Source organism: Sander vitreus, chromosome 9 (assembly GCF_031162955.1).
Source record: "Sander vitreus isolate 19-12246 chromosome 9, sanVit1, whole genome shotgun sequence".
Lineage (NCBI taxonomy): Eukaryota > Metazoa > Chordata > Actinopteri > Perciformes > Percidae > Sander > Sander vitreus.
In genome coordinates, this window is record NC_135863.1 from 15351850 (window position 1) to 15370778 (window position 18929).

Consider the following 18929-nt stretch of genomic DNA (forward strand, 5'->3'; position numbering starts at 1 on the left):
AGTGAGGAGTTGCAGCGTCCGCCTAACCCGGCCCACCTGCTTCTCTTCATAGCTGTCAGAATCATCTACGATATAAATAATATTATAATAAAAGTAGAGGGAGGCAGGCCAGTACAGCCCGATCCGGTTGGGGAGAGTTCTAGCCCAACCAGGCTTCTCTCCTTAACCTGCCTCTCTTAGTTATGCTATTATAATTCTAGACTGCTGGGGAAGTTCCTTCCTTCCTTTGACACACTGAGCTGCTCTCTCATCTCTCTTTTCATTTATTTCCTTTTGTGTGCATTCTTGTCCCAGAAAAGCTTGTTACTAACCTAGCTCTGGGGAGTTCACTCCCCGGAGTCCTTATGTTTCTTCTTCGCCTAGAATATTGCCTTGGATTAGGGTGGCACCAATATCTGGGTCTTGGGTGCAGCTGTCGCTGTGGACCTGCTACACCCTGCTACGCTCTGCGATTCCCTCCAATGTCTGGCTGCATCCTTCTGCGTCCATTGCGTCCACCCATGCTCTGCTGTGCCACACTACATCCTGCAACGCCCTGCTGTGCCCTGCTATGACATGAACTACTACGACTACCACTGTAGTCACTGTCCCATGTGAAACTACAGATTAAAACAGACTAACAGACATATTAACTGCACAATTGAAGTTAAATGTCAGACCCAAGTTAAATGAAAGTTTTTTTATTTCACTTCTTTCTTACAAAGTGAAACAGTCATTTGACCAGATGGTTTTCAGTTCCATGATTAGCTGCCCTGTTGCTAAAAAAATATGACTGGGGTTGGACTGAGAAACTCCCAGGTGTGAACAGGGGCAACACTTTGAATGTGAAGAACAATGCTGAAAAAGATCACTCATCTATCGCTCGATAAGTAGAGGTACAGCATGTAGACTCAAGGTATTTTACACAGATGAGCCAGTGATAACATCCAAACATTAACTCTCTGTCTTTCCCGTCTCATGACCAGCTCTTATGACTTCCTGTTTTGCATTTACAGGGCTGTACTGTATTCACTTTCAAAGTTACTCAATCATGAAGCACAAAACAAATTCCCTTTTTCTTCACTTCAGCTGCAGGAGTTGTTCAAGATGGCCACACACTTCAGTTCATGTTTACAGATTATTATCTTGTTTTTGTGTTGCACAGAGTGTAGTACTGACATTTCCTGTAGAAATGAAGCTGGTGAGTCTGTTGATTGGTGAGTTGAAATGCTACATTGCAGCAGAATTAAACCACAAAGTTTTTAGTTATACTGCTTGAAATATCCTGTCTTTTGGAGGGTAAGCAGATATTGTTGTTGTTTTGTATGTTTTAATTCATTTTGACATCAAATCCCAAATATGTTTCTCTCTCCTTCCACTGCAGGTTTATCATCTACAAACTGCCCAGGTATAAGATTGGCGAGGTCGGCAGTGGGGTGGACTACATGTACCTGGACTCCTCAGTATGGAGCTGGCAGATGAGTAAATTCATGGTTAACACCAGTCAAGGAGCCATAGGGAACACACTGAACCAGCTTTACATGGGAAAGGCCTACAAAGTGAGATTATCTCCTTGTTCTTCAAGTGGGTTTTAGACACTGATTCCTGGGTATAGAAAGATAGAGATCCTTGTGGTTTAATCACACTTAACCAAGTTGGTGAGCTTGCTGAGTAAACTCTTTTTTGTTTCCTATAAGGAACTGAGCTGAAACTGAAATTAAACAAGCTTCCCGAGCCAGATGAAGTAAATAGTCCTTCCTCACTCCATTTACATTGTGTTTACACTCCGTTTACATTCTCCATGCGGCATTAGGAAAGTAATCAAGACAAAATAAATACAAAGAAAAAGAAACAAAGAAAAATGTTACTTTGATAAAGCTAGATAGGTAGACAACTTAGGAAATACTGTATGCTCCTTAGATAAGGAGATTGATTCCCTTATCATGCCTGTACGGTAAATATAAAGCAATAGCCCCAGTCAGCAGCTGGTTAGCTTAGCTTAGCATAAGGACTGGAAAAAGCTAACCATGCTCTGTTCAAAGGTACCAAAATCCACCTACCAGGGCCTTTAAAGCTCACTAATGACTATAGCTAAGTTTTCATCCAATTGTCAATCGAATTATCTAAAGTTCGGTAAAAACTCTCATGCGAATAAAGCTGGTGAAAGTGTTTCCGTCCAACGGCTTTAAAGCGAATAAAAACCTGTGCGTAATGACGTCACATGCGGTTTTGCAATCAAATTGGTATATCAAATTGATTTTAGACATCTTAAGATGTTTCCATTCATTTTTGCACTGAATCGCACAACATTCAAGCAAACATTTGCGAACAAAGTTTTGCTAGACAAAATGGATCGTGCCATCTACCAACTAATGATCAATATTGCACAAGTTGTAATAGTGCTAATGTGCCAGCTGATGACATATGAGTGACTGAGTGACATATCAAGCTATAATAAGAAAACAACGACGCTATCAACACATTGCTATGATGATGCAGATGCACGTAAATACCCGACGACAACGGAGGCGGCCTGTGGTCTGGGAACGACAGCGCTCCAAACAGTTCTGGGAGATCGTGGTTCAGAGACACTTCACAGAACCCTTTGGTTGAAGCATTTTCGGATGACCAAGACAACATTTGACCTGTTGTGTAATTTTTTTGGCCTGTCCCTTTCCCCAGATGTTGCAAGCTATCGCCCTCCGGTTCCAACCGAGAAGCGTATCGCCATTGTGCTCTACAAACTGGATACATGCGCAGAGTACAGAGTGGTAGGCGAAACGTTTGGAGTCAGTAAAACCACCGTGCACCGGTGTGTTTACGCCGTGTGCAATGCCATACATACGAGGATGATGCAAAGGTATATATACCTACCTGGAGTGGATGAGGCACATGATATCTCGCTGCGTAACTCCAGAGCGCACCTTGTGCCACAGGTCTATGGCGCAATAGACGGGACTCACGTCCCGATTAGACCCCCTGCTGAAGGCTGCAGGGATTTTGTCAATAGAAAGGGCTGGCAATCAATCGTACTACAGGCTGTGGTAGACAATCGTTGCATCATAAGGGACGTTTGTCTCGGCACTCCCGGTAGTGCGTCTCCTTGTTTGTCCACTTACATCTGTCTTTGTTGACACCCGCCATATGTGCAAACAGAGCGGAAATACTGGGCGGAAATTAACTAAAACTTCTTCTTCTTCGTTTTGTGACGGGTTGCAACCATAAAATGACCTAAAACTTAATCGCAATTCATTATTTATTTGGCAAATAACGTTTCCATCAGCGCTTATGGATAAGCCGTATCGATCAAGATTAAATCTGATGAGACCGAACGTATTTCCTTTGAGTCGATATTCATGAAATTCAGTCGAATTTTACTGTTTCCATAAGGCATTTTTCATTCGATATCACTTAATTCAGATAAAAACGTCTGGATGGAAACATAGCTAGTGATATATCTTTTGTTTAACCCTTATAAAAATAAATAAATGACAAGTTGCGGTGCCGTTGTTGTGTGTTGTGGAACCAGGACCAGTAACTTCCTTCATGTCTTGTTGTTGCCATTAGGGAACCAGTGAAGACTGGTTACAAGAATTTGTTAACTTTGGTCAGAGACAGACTATCTGTTTCCAGTCTTTAAGCTAAGCTAAGCTAAGCTAAGCTAACCAGTTTCTGACTGGGCTGTAGCTTCATATTTACTGTGCTAAACTAAGCTAGCCGTCTGCTGGCTGTTGCCTTATATTTACTGGACAGATATGAGATTGGATCTTCTCATCTAACTCTCGACAAGAAACCAAATAATGTTTCTCAAAATGTCTCAAAACTATTCTTTTAAGAAATCAACAGGGGCTGTATATACAAAATAACTGAAAGATCACATCCCCAAAAGTGTACTTCTCCACATACTGTATGCATAAAACAAGTATTTTCTTCAGTCTAACAGTTCAGTCTATGCACTCTACAATGATGGACCACCGATCCTAGATTACATCCAAGGATACGGACACACTAAAGGTACAATGCATTATGAAAATTCAGCTGTGTTCTTACTAGTTTTGTTTTGATTTTAATTGGTTTTAGTAGGATGAATCATGACTACAAGATAACAATCTTTGCCTGCGGGACCTGTGTACATTTGTGTCTATGATAACTTATAACAGATAGATTTGCAGACTGCTATTCAAGCTTTGCAATGCTATGAGTTTGCACAAAAAACCTAGATCGATATGTTTTTTTTGTGTCAGGGGGAGGAAATGGGCAAAGAGCATCCAACTGATAACTGCTGTTGACTCTGGATTATTGCCTGCCCTGACATTATTTTAATGGAAATGTTTGCAAGCATGCATGCTGGTTTAATGTATGTGTGAGACGTTGTATATGTATATATGTTGTTTTTCTGCATCCTGCAGGGGTACTGCTCTTTGACCGCTCTCAAGGTTTTTGGCTTTCGCACAGCATTCCCCATTTCCCCTCGTTCCCTGAGAGAGGCTACCTTTACCCCTCCTCTGGCAAAATCAATGGCCAGACTGCTCTCTGCGTGACCTACCACTATGAACAATTCCTCCAAATAGGTGAGTGAACGCTCATGAAGCAACATTGCCTCACTTACTCCTGCTCTGTACACATCCCAGACTTCAACTTACAAAATTCTCTATTTGCTAAAAACAAGAAAACATTTACACAGTGACCCGGTCTTATGTCAGTGCCTTCAATACATACAGATATGACTTTACATTATTTATTATATAAATTTACACAAACCTGCAAAGTGTTTGTCAAATGATGTTTTGAGGGTCTACTCTTATATATTAAGAAAAATAAATGTAAGTCCCCCTCCACTCAAATATTGCAATCCAATATGGAACTTACATACAGAAACTTGAAACCTCTAGCACATACACTGAAAATAGACAATAAAGTAGGAGACATCGTGTGTCCAGCAGTTACACATTTGAAAAGAAAAATATTTGCAAATTCATAAATACATGATTTTTCAGTGAAGGAGAAGGTGTAAATGTAGTTAGAATTTTTGAACAAGTTAATTGAACCTTTTTTTTGTGTGGAGTAACCGTATGAGACATAAATTATTATGTATTTTTATTTGTCATAAAACATTTCTGGTGGGGGTCTTTAACTGAGTTTTAATATTGTAAACCAATAAGAAACATAGTAGCATTGTGAGCAATGCTGTTAATAAATGTTGTTGACAGTGTTGCTATTTGTTTTGTATTGTGATAGTTTGTGACATGAATCAATATTTTTTTAAGTTTTACAAACTAAGGGACTGTTCGTTACTTATTTAAGGGGCTACCGGAGGAGTTTTGGGATCTTTAATCAAAATAGACCTGACCCTCCCTTCACCAGCAATACATTTTTCTATGACCCCCCAAAGTAATTGGGAAAAAAGGCATGACCCTCCCCAACAATTTATTGATGCCTTCTGTACTGGTTTGCGCTTGGCAAAGATGTACAGATAACCACTATTTTTTTTAGAACCATGATATACATGACTTAACCTCTGCTTTCTCATCTTATACATCACACTCCTCTGTTATGGGGGCCATTTCAGTAGATTTACTCACTAACATTGTTGTGGAAACACAATAAGCATGGAAACTAAAGGCACACTTCCTGCATTACTACATTACTTCAAATACTAAGTTACTCCTCTAGTAAACTAGTATTCACATGAAATAAAACAATAAAACAGACCAGTTACTAGGCTTCCTCAGTCATTGTATATTTTAGCATATAGGTAAAGTTGCCGAAGCTGAACATTATGCAAAACTCCATTTCTCAGACAAGCGTCAATTTGGGAGCTTGCATGCTACCACTCCTTCCTTCTCAAATGCCTTGAAAAGGCTGTTGTTTTTCACAATCACCGGGACCGAAAGGATATTTGAGCTGCAGCCTGGAGACCTCCCGTCTCATGCCCTCCCAGCTGGTGCTATCCCGAGCTTCGACTTTTCCAACTAAAAGCAGGTGTCTGGTCTGCTATGTTTTCGTACTTTGGTGTTTTGGATGTTTTTGAACTAAACAGTACGGCAATCATGTTAATGAATACAATTATTTTTTCAGCAGATGTCTTAGTTACAACACGGTGGAGCTAGATGAGCAGTTTTGTGTTTATGTGCGGGCGGGATTTAGGATATTTAGGGAAAATCCCACAGCCTCTACAAAGCTATAGCTCAAATTGTCTGGCTGACTAAACAGGGAGGGAACCATCTGCTAGTGATGGGGTGCTGAGACTGAGAGCTACATGGAAAAATATGCACCAAACAAGCCACTTTGAAATTTGAAACTAAAAAACATTGGGTGACCCTCCCCTTAACAAAGAATAAAAAGACATGACCCTCCCTTATTTTCCTCCGGTGGTCAATTCCATAAATATCGAACGGTCCCTAAAGACATATTTTAATGGCTAGCAGCTCTTTAAAGACACATGGCTACATTTTGGGAAATCCACTTGCTTGCCATGAAACACACACAGCAAGACGAGAACATTTAAATGATTCTTGTTGATGAGATTTACTATTTAATACTACGTATCAATGACACAGACCTCTGAAGATTCCTTTAAGTTGGCCCACTACAACACGCATGCATAATGAAATGAATATGGAAAGAAAAGAGAGAAGTTTTATGTAGCTTTGTTGTCACTAGGAACGTCCATATTTAGATATTATAGACACAGTTAGATATAACCAGTATTTATTAAAGTTGGTATTTGTTTGATATTGTACAGTATATCAGCAAAACAATAATTCAGTTCAACACTTTCAGGGAAAACATGAGCATTTTTTAATTAGCTCTATTTTTCTTGGCTTTTAGGAATACTGTCTGAAGCATCCTATAGTGCACCCTTGAATTTTCTAACATCTCATTTTCTCTCTTCTTTGTGAGGCATTCTCCTTCCTCTCTAGCAAAGCAGATGGTGTACCTTTACCCACGCTTCTATAACTGCTCTGTACCTGCTGCATTCTTGGCCGACCTGCCGCAGTTGGCCCAGTTATGTGAGGGCTTCAAACCGCCGCTGGCCTCAGATAAGAGAGTGGAGCAGCTTTTCTCAATGCAAGGGGAAAAGTTTGTCAGTTTTGTGAAATCTGAACGCTATGTGGATGGTAAGGTATTCCTCGCATACTGTGGGTCATTTATATTTTCTTTTTTTACATTTGCTCCATTGCTGCTGTAAAAATAAATAAATAAATACATACAAATACAATACAAATATATATTGCAACAAAAGCACTATTTTGGAGAGACGATGGAGTTCCACAACCACTCTCGGCACTTGACCATTTACTCAATATCTGTTTGAAATCTCACAGCAAAACTGCAGTTTTTACACATCGTGACCTGTCTTGTTTGCACATTTCACTTGTCTGCCACAGTCACTCATTATCAGGTGCAGACACACTATCATCTTAGAACCGTGAGGTGTATGAGCACACCCCACCCAAGGCCTCAGAAGTACTCGGCTCCCAATGTTTTTTACTTGTAACCTCCTACAATGAGGCAGAGCCCTACTTGTGAACCTTTTCACATTTTAGGGCCTTAGTGTGGACAGTTGTGAGGAGTCATTTTCCCCTATTAGATTGTTTCATTTGTAGGATTTTTAGAGGCCCTTGTTTTTTCTTGTATATTAAAAGAAAGAAAAAATAATGTGTCAGCTCTGAGCATGAAGGTTATATTTGTTCTAGGGCTGGGCAATATATCGATATTATATTGATATCATGATATGAGATTAGATATTGTCTTAGATTTTGGATATCGTAATATGGCATGGTCTTTTCCTGGTTTTAAAAGCTACATTACAGTAAAATGATTTTCTGAACTTACAGACTGTTCTATCTGTTCTATTATTTGCCTTTAACCACTTAGTCATTATATCTACATTACTGATGAATATTGATCAAAAATCTCATTGTGTCAATATTTTGTGAAAGCACCAATTGTTAACCCTACAATATCATCGCAAAATCAACATGGAGGCCGCCCATCCCTATATTGGGCTGTAAAACATTATAGAACTCATTTATAATATTAATCCCCAATGCAACATAAACAACATAAAACTGTAAGAATGTTATTTAAAACATTAAACCTATCCTAGTGCATTATAATAAGTCAGCTTAGCTTTATTTACTATTTGCTTTTTCATGTCATTTCTTATCATAATGCAACTGAACTAACCCCCTCACTGGCATTCATTCAGACATCTACACGGGCTGGGTGGCTCAGGCTCTGGATGCCGACCTGCTGGTGGAGTCCTGGCAGAGACAAGGCCATGAGCTGCCCTCCAACTGCTCCCTGCCCAAACACACCATGAACATCAAGAGGATTCGGCTTCCCGGCCCAGTCCTGTTCCAGTCCCACTACGACCACTCAAAGTGGTGCGTGTCGCGGGCCTTCGAGGACCAGGTGACCTGCCTGGGGGATCTGAACAGGGAGAGTGCCCAACTGTGGCGTGGTGGGGGGCTGGTCTGCACCTTCAACCCCTTGATTTACAAGGCCTTCAGACAGCTGGTGGACTGGTACATTGGCTGTTGAATGAGAGAGAAAGAGGTATACATTTAGCCATCCATTTAAAGGAGGAAAAAAAAAAAACATGTTTGAATTTAACTTGTTTGACTTGTGTTCCAGTACATATGAAAATCCTGACATAGTCTTAACCTGTATGTGGTTTTGAGAATGATTGCAACTTAATAATCTACTGAAAAAGTTACATAGGCAATATGATGTGACTATATGCTAAATTAATAAATATGCAAGATTTGCAAGTGTTTGAGTGTCATCACTGACTCTCATTTATTTAAAAAAAAATGTATGCATTTGCATCACATAACTTGCCTGTGTTTACGTAAGAACCTTTATTTCTTTACTTTTCATGTATTTGAGGAACTCAAAGCAAATCTAAATACAATACTGCTAATTCTGAAAATGTTTACTTTAAAAGATCAGGGCAGTAGTGGACTGAAGGTCAGAAAATGGGTTCGGTCTGGGTGGGGAAAGTAAAAGAGCATCCCCTCTGGTGAAAAGCCCATACCCTGACTTTGCCCAGTAGCCAGCTGCAAATCAGACTGTGGTTGTACTAGTGTGTGTGTCAGTATGCTGTTTCTGCCTTACTTCCTCGATTGAATGAAGGGAATCTGTAATAACACAAGATGTATCTATTTGATGTTTAGTTATATTTTACCCAGGTGAAGACTCACCATGTCTGGGTAGTTCCAGTTTTTTCCGATCGCTATGACAATTTTTTTCAATACTTTTAACAACTTTCCTAAACTCTTAACGCACCAACACACCTACAACACACAATTGACAAAACAGTTAATTTCATTCTCAAAATCACACATTGAAAGCTAAACTCTAACACTAATTTTCAAAATACAATAATTCTCTAACACAATACACTATGTCCACTAAAACAATGCAAACATGTGTCAAAATCAAATAATTCTTCCAAAACAGTAACACATGTTCTCTTCCAACAGGAACATTTAGTCAATCATAGCACAATGTCATACAAAACACTAACATCAGATGGAATTACAGAAGCTGCATTATTTTATATGTGTCAGGTCTGCCCTGTGTGTGTGTGTGTGTGTGTGTGTGTGTGTGTGTGTGTGTGATGTAAAAGTGTAGTGTAGTGTGTGTGCGTAAAGTGTGTTTGCAATATGTGTGCCGGGAGGTTGTGCAGTAAAAATAAAAGGAAAGAAAAAAACTAAAAATATTCCAAATTATTATGGGTATTGTTATAAAAGTATTATGGGTAGGCCTATTATAAAATGGGTATCTTTATAAAAATATAAAACTGTCAGAGTATCCATGCAGCCGATTCAACATGTAGCTATACCTAATAATAATAATAATAACAATAGGCGCAAAAGCTACCCAGTGTTTCCTCTATGTTGCTTTCTACCACCACAGTATCAGAAATAGGACAGACGCACAACAGGGTTTCCGCTATGCACATGTAGTATAGGCTATAAAGTCATAATTACACGACTCTACAGAGCCGTATGCTCTACTGAACTCAAACGCACTGTCATCCGCTCTCTCTCCCCTCAACTGGAACAGCGACAGGACGTCATCACTTGCGAAGTGATGGCAACCAAATAAACAACAGGGCGAGTACTAATTGTCACTCAATCTTAGGCAAAGTCACAAACAGCGACGAAAGCCACAACTTGAAATCCGCACTCTGGTGCGTGGCAGGGCGTTCTGAATGGGGCACTCACTTGATTCCTCTACCTGTTCCACTGTTTACAGTTTTTCTTGATTGCTTTGATGCAGCAGTCAACTCAAACTCCACATTTTTCAAAACAGTTAACACACAGGCCGAAACAGTGGCACTCATGGTCAAAATGACACATTTTGTTTGCAAAAGACTCTAACCGTGCCAAAACATTTAAAATATGCAACAAAAGCTAATTTTGCCTTCAAACAATACAACTTGCAAACAAGTGAATGAGCTCTTCCAATCAACCATTACACAGTGGACAACAAAATGCAAAATACAGCACTCAGTGCGAATCAGTGCACCATTGCTTGTCATTGTAGCCTATTACTGTACGTAGCTTTCATGCCAGTGACATTTGTTGTCAAATTTGCCTTCTTGCAAAGAATTGGATCCAGAATCAGAAATGCTTTGATGCAAAAAGATTTGATTCCATTGATTCTTATTTTCAAACTGTGGCTGAAAACTGAAATACTGTAAATATTACACAAAATAGATGTAAACCAAACCAAAATAAAATATATTAGAGTATAAGAAATTAAGAAAATTAAAATAAAATCTATTACAGTAAAGTATAAACATCTATTACTGTAGAGTATAAGAAATCTCTTCTGTCTTGACGGTGGGGCCACATGGCCTAACCCTGCAGACTGATTGCTAATTGAAGATTTGTGTGAAGGAGCGTCAAACAGGTGCTTCAGTGATTTCATACTGATGTAGGTAGTTTCTAATACTTAGGAACAGATGCTTTCTGTTTGGTAACCATAGCTAAAACAATGGAGTTTGGACTGCTTGAATGACATCCATGTTAACTGTTCTGCAAAAGGGTGGGGAAAATGTGTCAATACAATGAGAAAGGGTTAACACATTTGCAAGAGGTGTGTTCTGCTCTGCTGAGACAGTGATGATGAAAACCGAGTGGATCCCAGTTTCTTTAAGCAGGTCAAAGCAATCAAGAAAAACTGTAAAAAACACTCATTTCTATAAAATGGCACTTGTAGCAATAAGGAATCACATTTTAAATCCAAACCTCCCCTCACCTTTTGATTTTTTTTAAAGAACATCTATGGTTCTTGTTTCATCCCCGCTTTTATCACTTACTGTTCGACTCAAAATGGAGGAGATTTTAATATCTCACCTCCAGTGACCTCAGCTGCTCTGTTCCCATCGTGTCTCAATGTGTGGTAGTACTGGTGGTTCTCCTTCACAGTCTCCAAGTGTTTCATACTCCTTATGATTATTATGTCATTTTAGTCCCTAAAGGTTATGTCCATTGTTTACCTGACCCATGGAAACATCAAAGTCAGACATTCTTATGCAAAACTACTGTAAATCATCTGAGAAGCCGAGTGCCTTACATGGTTCAGAGGTGCAAAAGGCAGCCAGTACCAGCCAACAACAAGCAGTGCCACAAAGTTTGTTATTATCAAATATATAAAAAAACTGTTTTGTGGTGTTCTCCTCCAGGATACAATATTCAGTTACACTGTCGGACAAAACTGGTTCGACCAGCAGAGACAAACAAACCTGTTCTTCAAGCAAAGAAAAACTTGTAATCACTGTACTTGTTTTGACTTGTTCTGTTGGTTGCTCTCAGGGTTTGCTTTTATCTGTAGTAATGCCCTAGAAGTGCCAAATGGTTGCCGTAATTCAGATTGTGTCACACAATTTGTCAATTTACATTTCACTTTCATAATGACTATTCTTTCTTAGAAATATTCAAAACGATTTCTTGAATCCTCAAAATGTATTGATACATTAATTTTAAAATCACGTCCATACAGTAATTAATTCTTATTGGACGTAGAACGTCTTTCAAAAGCTTTATGTTTGAGGTATGGTGGTAGTGTTCAGTTTGAAGAGTATCTTATCGGTGTCATTGTGTCCATATTTATCAAACTACTGTATTTAAAAGGCAGATAAACCCTTACATTGTTCCAGCTTGTCAACAGGTAGATCAACATTCTGGTGTTAGGCACAAAATCAATGAATCCTCTACGATGATGTGTCTGAGCAAGGAACAAGGAACAAGGAAGCAGATGAAATGTGAAAGATGTGGGTGTCAGTTTGGTCCAACTGAAATATCACAGCTTTGTAAAACAGATACACAGTTGACTGTGAAGAGAAATGACGATGGCTAGATACGTAAGTAAAATGTTTACACGTTTAAAAATGATGCTAAAAATAATAATAGTTGAAATTTAAAATGTAATCTGCAAAACATATAATGAGCTTTATGTGTTTTAGATGTAGTCTTAGGTATGTCAAAATATCTAGCAAGTAGAATAAAAAGTTTAAATATATATATTTCCTGTTTTCGGACCTAGAAGTGTATCAGTATCAGAAATAGTTGTATTTACACGTTACAGTGTAAGGAGCCCATTATATTAAAATGTTAACTGTCGTTTTGACTTGTCACTACTCTTGAAAATGGTACCAGTTGTGTTGCACAACTGGATGATTTAATCTTGTAGGTCCAGGAAGTTGCTTTATTAAAAATAACTCTTACAGCCTTTAGATAACTCACCAACACTCCTCCAAAAGCATAGTTGAAATTCTTAGAAGAGCCTTGAAATGAATTGTAATACTAGATATCATAATCCCTGATGCTGGTGCCATAGTTACAATTCTCCATTTAAAAAGTTTATAGAAATCTGTTATACAGATGCATAACAAATCTCCAACACCATCATCAAAAAACAAATGACCAAATATCTTTTTAAAGAATGGTGTTCATTTGTCCGGGGGAGTTCAGAGACTTGTGCAGTGCAATCTGTACCAGGAAGCTTTGAGGCTGTTGTGTGGGCTTGGGGTTGCCTAAAACCTTGCTGACACTTACGCTATCATCTGTGTTACAGTTGTGTAATATTCCGGGTGTGTAAAAAATGTATACCAGATCTGCCAAATTGCTCTATTAAAATGGCATCCAATCTTTGAGCATTAAAGTTCATTCTTGACTTTAGGCATAGAAATTTGACAATACATTTTTTAACTCAAGGTTCAATTACTAACTATTTCTGGAGCTTTCAGCCACACTTCAGCATTCACCAACAAATGGAGTTTGCTCCATTGACATGGAGTTGGTTCAGTTGTCATCATGTGACTTAGCATTGAACTTCGGTCACATCAAGCATTCTCATACAACGGTTTGTCTGATAACTTAGGAAAAAAGTTATGCATAATTTTTCTGTGTTTTCATACAAATGTTCAGCAACACGAGTGCGCCTGTGCAAGCCCCTGCAGCACAGAACCTGTTTAGGCAACAAAACAGCTTGGTTAGGTTTAGGAAAGATTGTGGTTTGGGTTCAATTAAATACATTTGTTACGTAACTTACATACGTGGCATTAAAGTACACAATACGTACTTTTTTTACGTAACAAAAGAAATAAGTCAGCATTGTCTTTTGCATTCCCACAGAACACAAACAGTGGTCTCCTGAGTGAAAATCCTGTGTTTGTTTGATCATCCATCAATCCATCCATCTTTGTCGCTCTTTATACATTGCATGATTTCCAGAGGCACCCTTGCATGCCCTGGTTCACGAATGTGTGGGATATACAGTATACTAATTAAATAGTGCATTACTTTTCATAGGTATAAGTACGAACAGTGAATCTGCAACCCTGTCTTGGAATGAGAACCGCCTGAATCATGACGGGTGTCATGTAACCCCTGTCTCTGCTCAAAGATATTGAAAGCTCTGTATATTTATGTAGATAATCAACATTTAGATCAATACAATTTTTATAATGACATTTTGTAGTAATCATACCCTTAATCAAAATCAGGATGTATTTGTCCACCATTTGTCTAAAATTCAAGAAAATTGCTAATTTCTCATACTACCCCAATGACTTGCTACTTTTTTAGAAAATGTAACATGTATTAAAAGTAATCAACTGTTGATTAATCTGTGAAAACAGGTCCTTGTAATTCTCTCATAATTATATGTGATTGTTTTAGAGGACAATGATGAAATTCCTCATCAATGTTGGAATCCTTTTCCAAGGGTGTGATTCAGATGTGAAATGCAGGGATGACAAAGGAAAAGAGGTGGACTGGTTTGTGGACATTTTGAGTTGTAGCAATTTATAATAATTTCACCTATTCTATGTCAGCTGAATATGTAATATAATATACTTATCTCTGTATTAGGTATATTCTATACAAGTTGCCCCGTGGTTTGTCATATTTGTACATGGATGAGAGCACCAATGGATGGAAAGTCAGCAAAGAGACAATCAACAGTAAATCTAGCACTCTGGCGAACACTCTGAACTCTCTTCTTGACTTCTATGACAGAAAGGTGACGTGTAAGGACGTGTTTCTGTCTTGCAAAGCACAGTATTTCATTAGCACACTGATTAAGTTTTCTGTTTTGTTGCAGATTGAAGGCTTTGGATACATGCTCTATAATGATCAACCTCCAAAACCATATGATGCTTCTGCATCATATGGCCACAGTAAAGGTGGGTGCAGCAATGTTCCACCTTATTGCGTTCAAATATATTATAATGTAACAAAGTTCTGTTTCTGTTGTTTTCTCTGTTTTACTTCCTAAAGGAGTTGTGATGTTGGACAAAAAAACTGGAGTTTGGCTTTCACACAGTACACCAAAATTTCCAACATATCGCAGTAAAGACTTCTGGCCAGACAGTGGAACCGCTAATGCTCAAACATTTATGTGCGTGACTTACTCCTATGATCACTTCAAAGAAATAGGTAGGTTAATGCCTGTTATATTCCTGGCTTGTTATGAAAGTTATTTGCATTGTAATTTGCAGTTAAAACTTCAATTTCAATTCTCAGGATTGCAGCTGAAGTACATCCATGCTTATTCATATGACTTTGACATGCCGACAACCTTTCAAAAAGAGCTGAAATGTGTTGCACAGCGAAGCTGCTACCCAGAGAACGAACCCTGGTTTCGTGTAACGATGCTGACTTCAATGAAAGGACATAATTTCTCTAGCTTTGCAAAATACAACCGTTTTCGGGATGGTGAGTGTTTGAAATCAATCAATCAATCAATAAAATTTCATTTTAGGTTGATGATAACCTAAAAAGTTTTTTACAGTGCAAAATTAGGAACAGTTTTACAATAGTACATACTAGTTTACAATTATCTTTGTCTATTGTGATGTAGTTTTCTTTTAGTATGTATAAAATGTTCTCCCCAATGTCCATTTGTACAGGGGTTACTCTTAATTTTCCATAGATAACAGTATTTTGTTTTGTTGTTCCCCTTACTATTGTAGATCTTTACTCTGGCCTTATTGTGAACCATTTGAATCAGGATCTCTACATTAAGAGCTGGGGAAAGATGCGTGACCCTCTGCCTTCTAACTGCAGCACAGACATCCCTCATCATGTGTACAATGTGAAGGAAGTAAAGTTCCTAAAGGGGAAGCCCTTCAGTGATACTGTTGATCACTCCAAGTGGTGTGTAACTTCTGGTGGTGGCTGGACCTGCATAGCTGATATGAACAGGGAAAAGAGTCAGATGAAAAGAGCTGGAGGAGCAATATGCACAGATAATGTTACTGTTGGGAATGCTTTCTATGCACTGATGACACAGTATGAACCATGTGAACATGACCTTCCACATTCTGAGGCTCAACACAGAGAGCTTTAAAGGCACAGCCCTTTATGGAAATGTAAGGAAAAGTATAGCTGATCTCCAAAAAAAGTATAAGAAAAGACTGGAGTCTGATATCACTTATAATAACACTAACTACTCCATTACATATCCAGACTTAGAATTGTTGGTTGCAAGCTTGACATTTTGCACAATGAGTTGGTGTATATTAATCCCAATTAATATATATTAATATATTAGTCTTTTGTGTTTTGTATTATGCAATGAAAAACTGCAGTGTTTTTATTTTGAAAATTATGCATTAAGCATTTGTCTATACAATCAGGATACTATAATTCCAGATGAAATAAATTGAACTGAATGATTAGATCAATATTAAATTGCAAATTCAATGTTGCTGCAGGTGTTTGGACAGATGACCAAAAACACGACTCCAAGTAAATGCTAATGTTGCTTGTAGAAGCAGGTTGTGTCAATAAACAATTAATGCCATATCAGCTTATAATATGACTAATATGTCAATGTTGTGTTCACCACTTGTTTCTGCTGCCCCCATGTGGTTATTGAAGATTTAAAGCTATAGTACATAGTCTCCCCCAAGAGGAGTTCTAAGTAATGACAACAAAACTGTCGCATCCACATGATACAAGCTTTCCGTGATCGCAACACCTCCCCCTCTCCCCCCCTCCTCCATACAGTTGCTAGTAGCCAAGGAGGACACGGAGGATTAAAAAAACAAAAACAATGGACTCTTCAGAAGAGGTCATTGTCTTGTCAAAGTCGCCGGATGACACCATTTTCTAAACATAACCATACTGAGAAATACAGAGAGAGTTTTGTGGAGCTGAAAGTCTTTGTATCAACTCATTAATGGACGTTCATTAATATAAAAAAGTTACACACTAAAGCTGTAAGCTGCCAAGTGCAGAGAAACTCCCCAGCTTCAGCAGATTAATGAACTTATAGTATCAAACTCTACATACATTTTCAGTGCGGGTCAAACATCCAAGAGAAGTAGCAATAAGCAAAACACTTGTTTGACATTGTCAGTCAGAGTCAGCACCCAAAACACATTATTGGAGGAACCTTTATTTTAACTTTAATAATGTATTATCTCTATTAAAATTCAAAGCTTTTTCTGAAGCTGTGTTGTAGTTACAGTTCTCCTCCTCGTCACTAGGTGTCCCCACGTTTTTATCCACGACCACCACAGTCAATTCCGGTCCCCGGTCGTGAGCACACGAACACGAAGCCAGCTCCACACACGTGAAATATTTTAGCCAAAACAGACGGCTGACACTAGATGGATATCACGGAGGTTCCCGTGAGTCAGGACAACAAAGGTAAGAAAAAGAAGAATAAGAAGGCAAAGAAGAAGAGTGTGAGTCAGGAGGGAAATGGAGAAAGCGGCGGAGTTGAGACGAAGGAGGAGAAGATGGAGAAGAGCGAGCCAGCCTTCCCCCCCACCTTCAGTGTGTCCGAAATCAAGAATAAACAGCGAAGACACCTCATGTTCATGAAACTCAAGCAGGAGAAAAGAAAGGTAATGACATATAAATATACTAGCTAAGTTAGAGTCGTCATTGCAGGTAAACTACACTTAGCGGCCAGTTTATTAGGTACACCTAGCTAAAACTAATGCAGTCTGACAGCAGTCCTGCTATAAATAACTCCCTTCATGTTGGGTAAAGCTCAGGTCTTTTCGAGAGGTGTTGATTCAACTTTTTGGTTTTAAAAATATTTATTTCCCTCTTATCAGTGGTGGAAGCTAACAAAGTACATTTCTAGTCTAAAACCTAACAATATTAAATTTTCAATTATATAACAATGACTTAAGCAGAGAATCCTCACATTTAAGAAACTGGAACCAAATTATATTTAGCATTTATGCTTAATATTTGACTTAAACGATTAATCGATCATCAAAAATGTTGCAGAGGAACAACTAATCGATTAATCAGCTAACCGTAGCAGCCTCACATTGTTTTTAGAAGCTGTCATCTTTGATTCTGGGAATTTGTTGATGATATTTTTACTATTATTTGGCATTTGAAGACTAAACTGCTAATCAATTACTTATGAAAAAAAGCTGCACTGTGGATGAATTGATAATTAAATAATTATTAATACTTGCAGCCCTTCTTGAATCAACGCCTCTCCAATTCCAGAATCATGATTCACTCAAACTGAAGTCTTAAACTTGCTTTCTTGGTCTGACCAGCAGCTCAATAATATTCCATTTAAATATAAATCGAGCAAGCAGCCCTTCTTGTTAACCTGCAACCAGAAATTGTTAATCATCACTGCTTATTTCAAAAAATGTTCTGATTAATTTATCAACTTTCAGCGCAACAGTAAATATAAGTTGCAAGCACACTCCGACTGGAATTTCAGTGTTGATATTTTTTCTGTCTTCATATTCCAGCAAAAGATGCAGATAAAGAAAAAGAAGAAAAAAGAAAGGGAAGCTTTAGGTGACAAGGTGAGTTTTTGGTTTCCTCTTAGACAGTTACATTTTACCATTAAACAGGGTTAAGGCATTAATATTGGTCATTCATTCTTTCATTTATTCTGTCACTTATGAAGGCACCGCCTAAAGAGGTCCCAAAGACGATAGAAAACCAGAGGGTGTACGACGAGACAACAGTTGACCCAGAAGATGAAGAGGTGTGGACCAAGTTTGGCTGAGCTTGTTCAAACGATCTCAGTTTATATTTGTAATACATTTGAAAAATGTAAATGTGTGTGTTTTCCTGTCATGTACAGATTGCATTCGACGAGGGAACTGATGAATTTTCTGCCTACTTCAACGGGTTGACAAACCCCAAAGTGCTTATCACAACATCAGACAGACCAAGAGGGGTGAGTGGCTGCTGCTCTGCATAATACATGTTCTTATTACTTACCTTTTAATATCAGCTAGAGCTGGATATATATATATATATATATATATAGAGAGAGAGAGAGAGATAGATAGATAGATAGATATAGGTAATTTCTAGGACTGCACGATTAATCTAATCGCAATCACGATCTCACTCTGTGCGATTACATAACCGCAAAAATTGTGTAATTTAGTTAAACAAAAAGCAATGTTGTTTGCGTGACAC

The 18929-nt window shown here is 38.4% G+C and overlaps 3 protein-coding genes across 3 annotated transcripts in view; all 3 read left to right on the forward strand.

Annotated features, from left to right (window-relative positions):
* Positions 1–1044: 1044 nt before the first annotated feature.
* dnase2b (deoxyribonuclease II beta) lies at positions 1045–8762 on the forward strand. The gene is made up of 6 exons (XM_078258867.1): positions 1045–1196; positions 1364–1538; positions 3915–3993; positions 4389–4550; positions 6903–7100; positions 8195–8762. The coding sequence occupies exons 1-6, from the start codon at positions 1087–1089 to the stop codon at positions 8527–8529; spliced, it is 1059 nt and encodes a 352-aa protein (XP_078114993.1). The 5' UTR covers positions 1045–1086; the 3' UTR covers positions 8530–8762.
* A 3491-nt stretch (positions 8763–12253) lies between these two features.
* Positions 12254–16311, forward strand: LOC144523357 (deoxyribonuclease-2-beta-like). The gene is made up of 7 exons (XM_078258871.1): positions 12254–12364; positions 14184–14281; positions 14376–14526; positions 14608–14689; positions 14784–14942; positions 15030–15221; positions 15479–16311. The coding sequence occupies exons 1-7, from the start codon at positions 12347–12349 to the stop codon at positions 15853–15855; spliced, it is 1077 nt and encodes a 358-aa protein (XP_078114997.1). The 5' UTR covers positions 12254–12346; the 3' UTR covers positions 15856–16311.
* Positions 16312–17034: 723 nt separating this feature from the next.
* rpf1 (ribosome production factor 1 homolog) overlaps positions 17035–18929 on the forward strand; it is an 8066-nt gene continuing 6171 nt past the window's right edge. The window contains exons 1-4 of the mRNA XM_078258872.1: positions 17035–17362; positions 18245–18301; positions 18406–18486; positions 18586–18681. Coding sequence (XP_078114998.1) covers positions 17123–17362; positions 18245–18301; positions 18406–18486; positions 18586–18681 — 474 coding nt within the window. The 5' untranslated portion in view covers positions 17035–17122. The remainder of the gene's footprint in view (positions 17363–18244; positions 18302–18405; positions 18487–18585; positions 18682–18929) is intronic.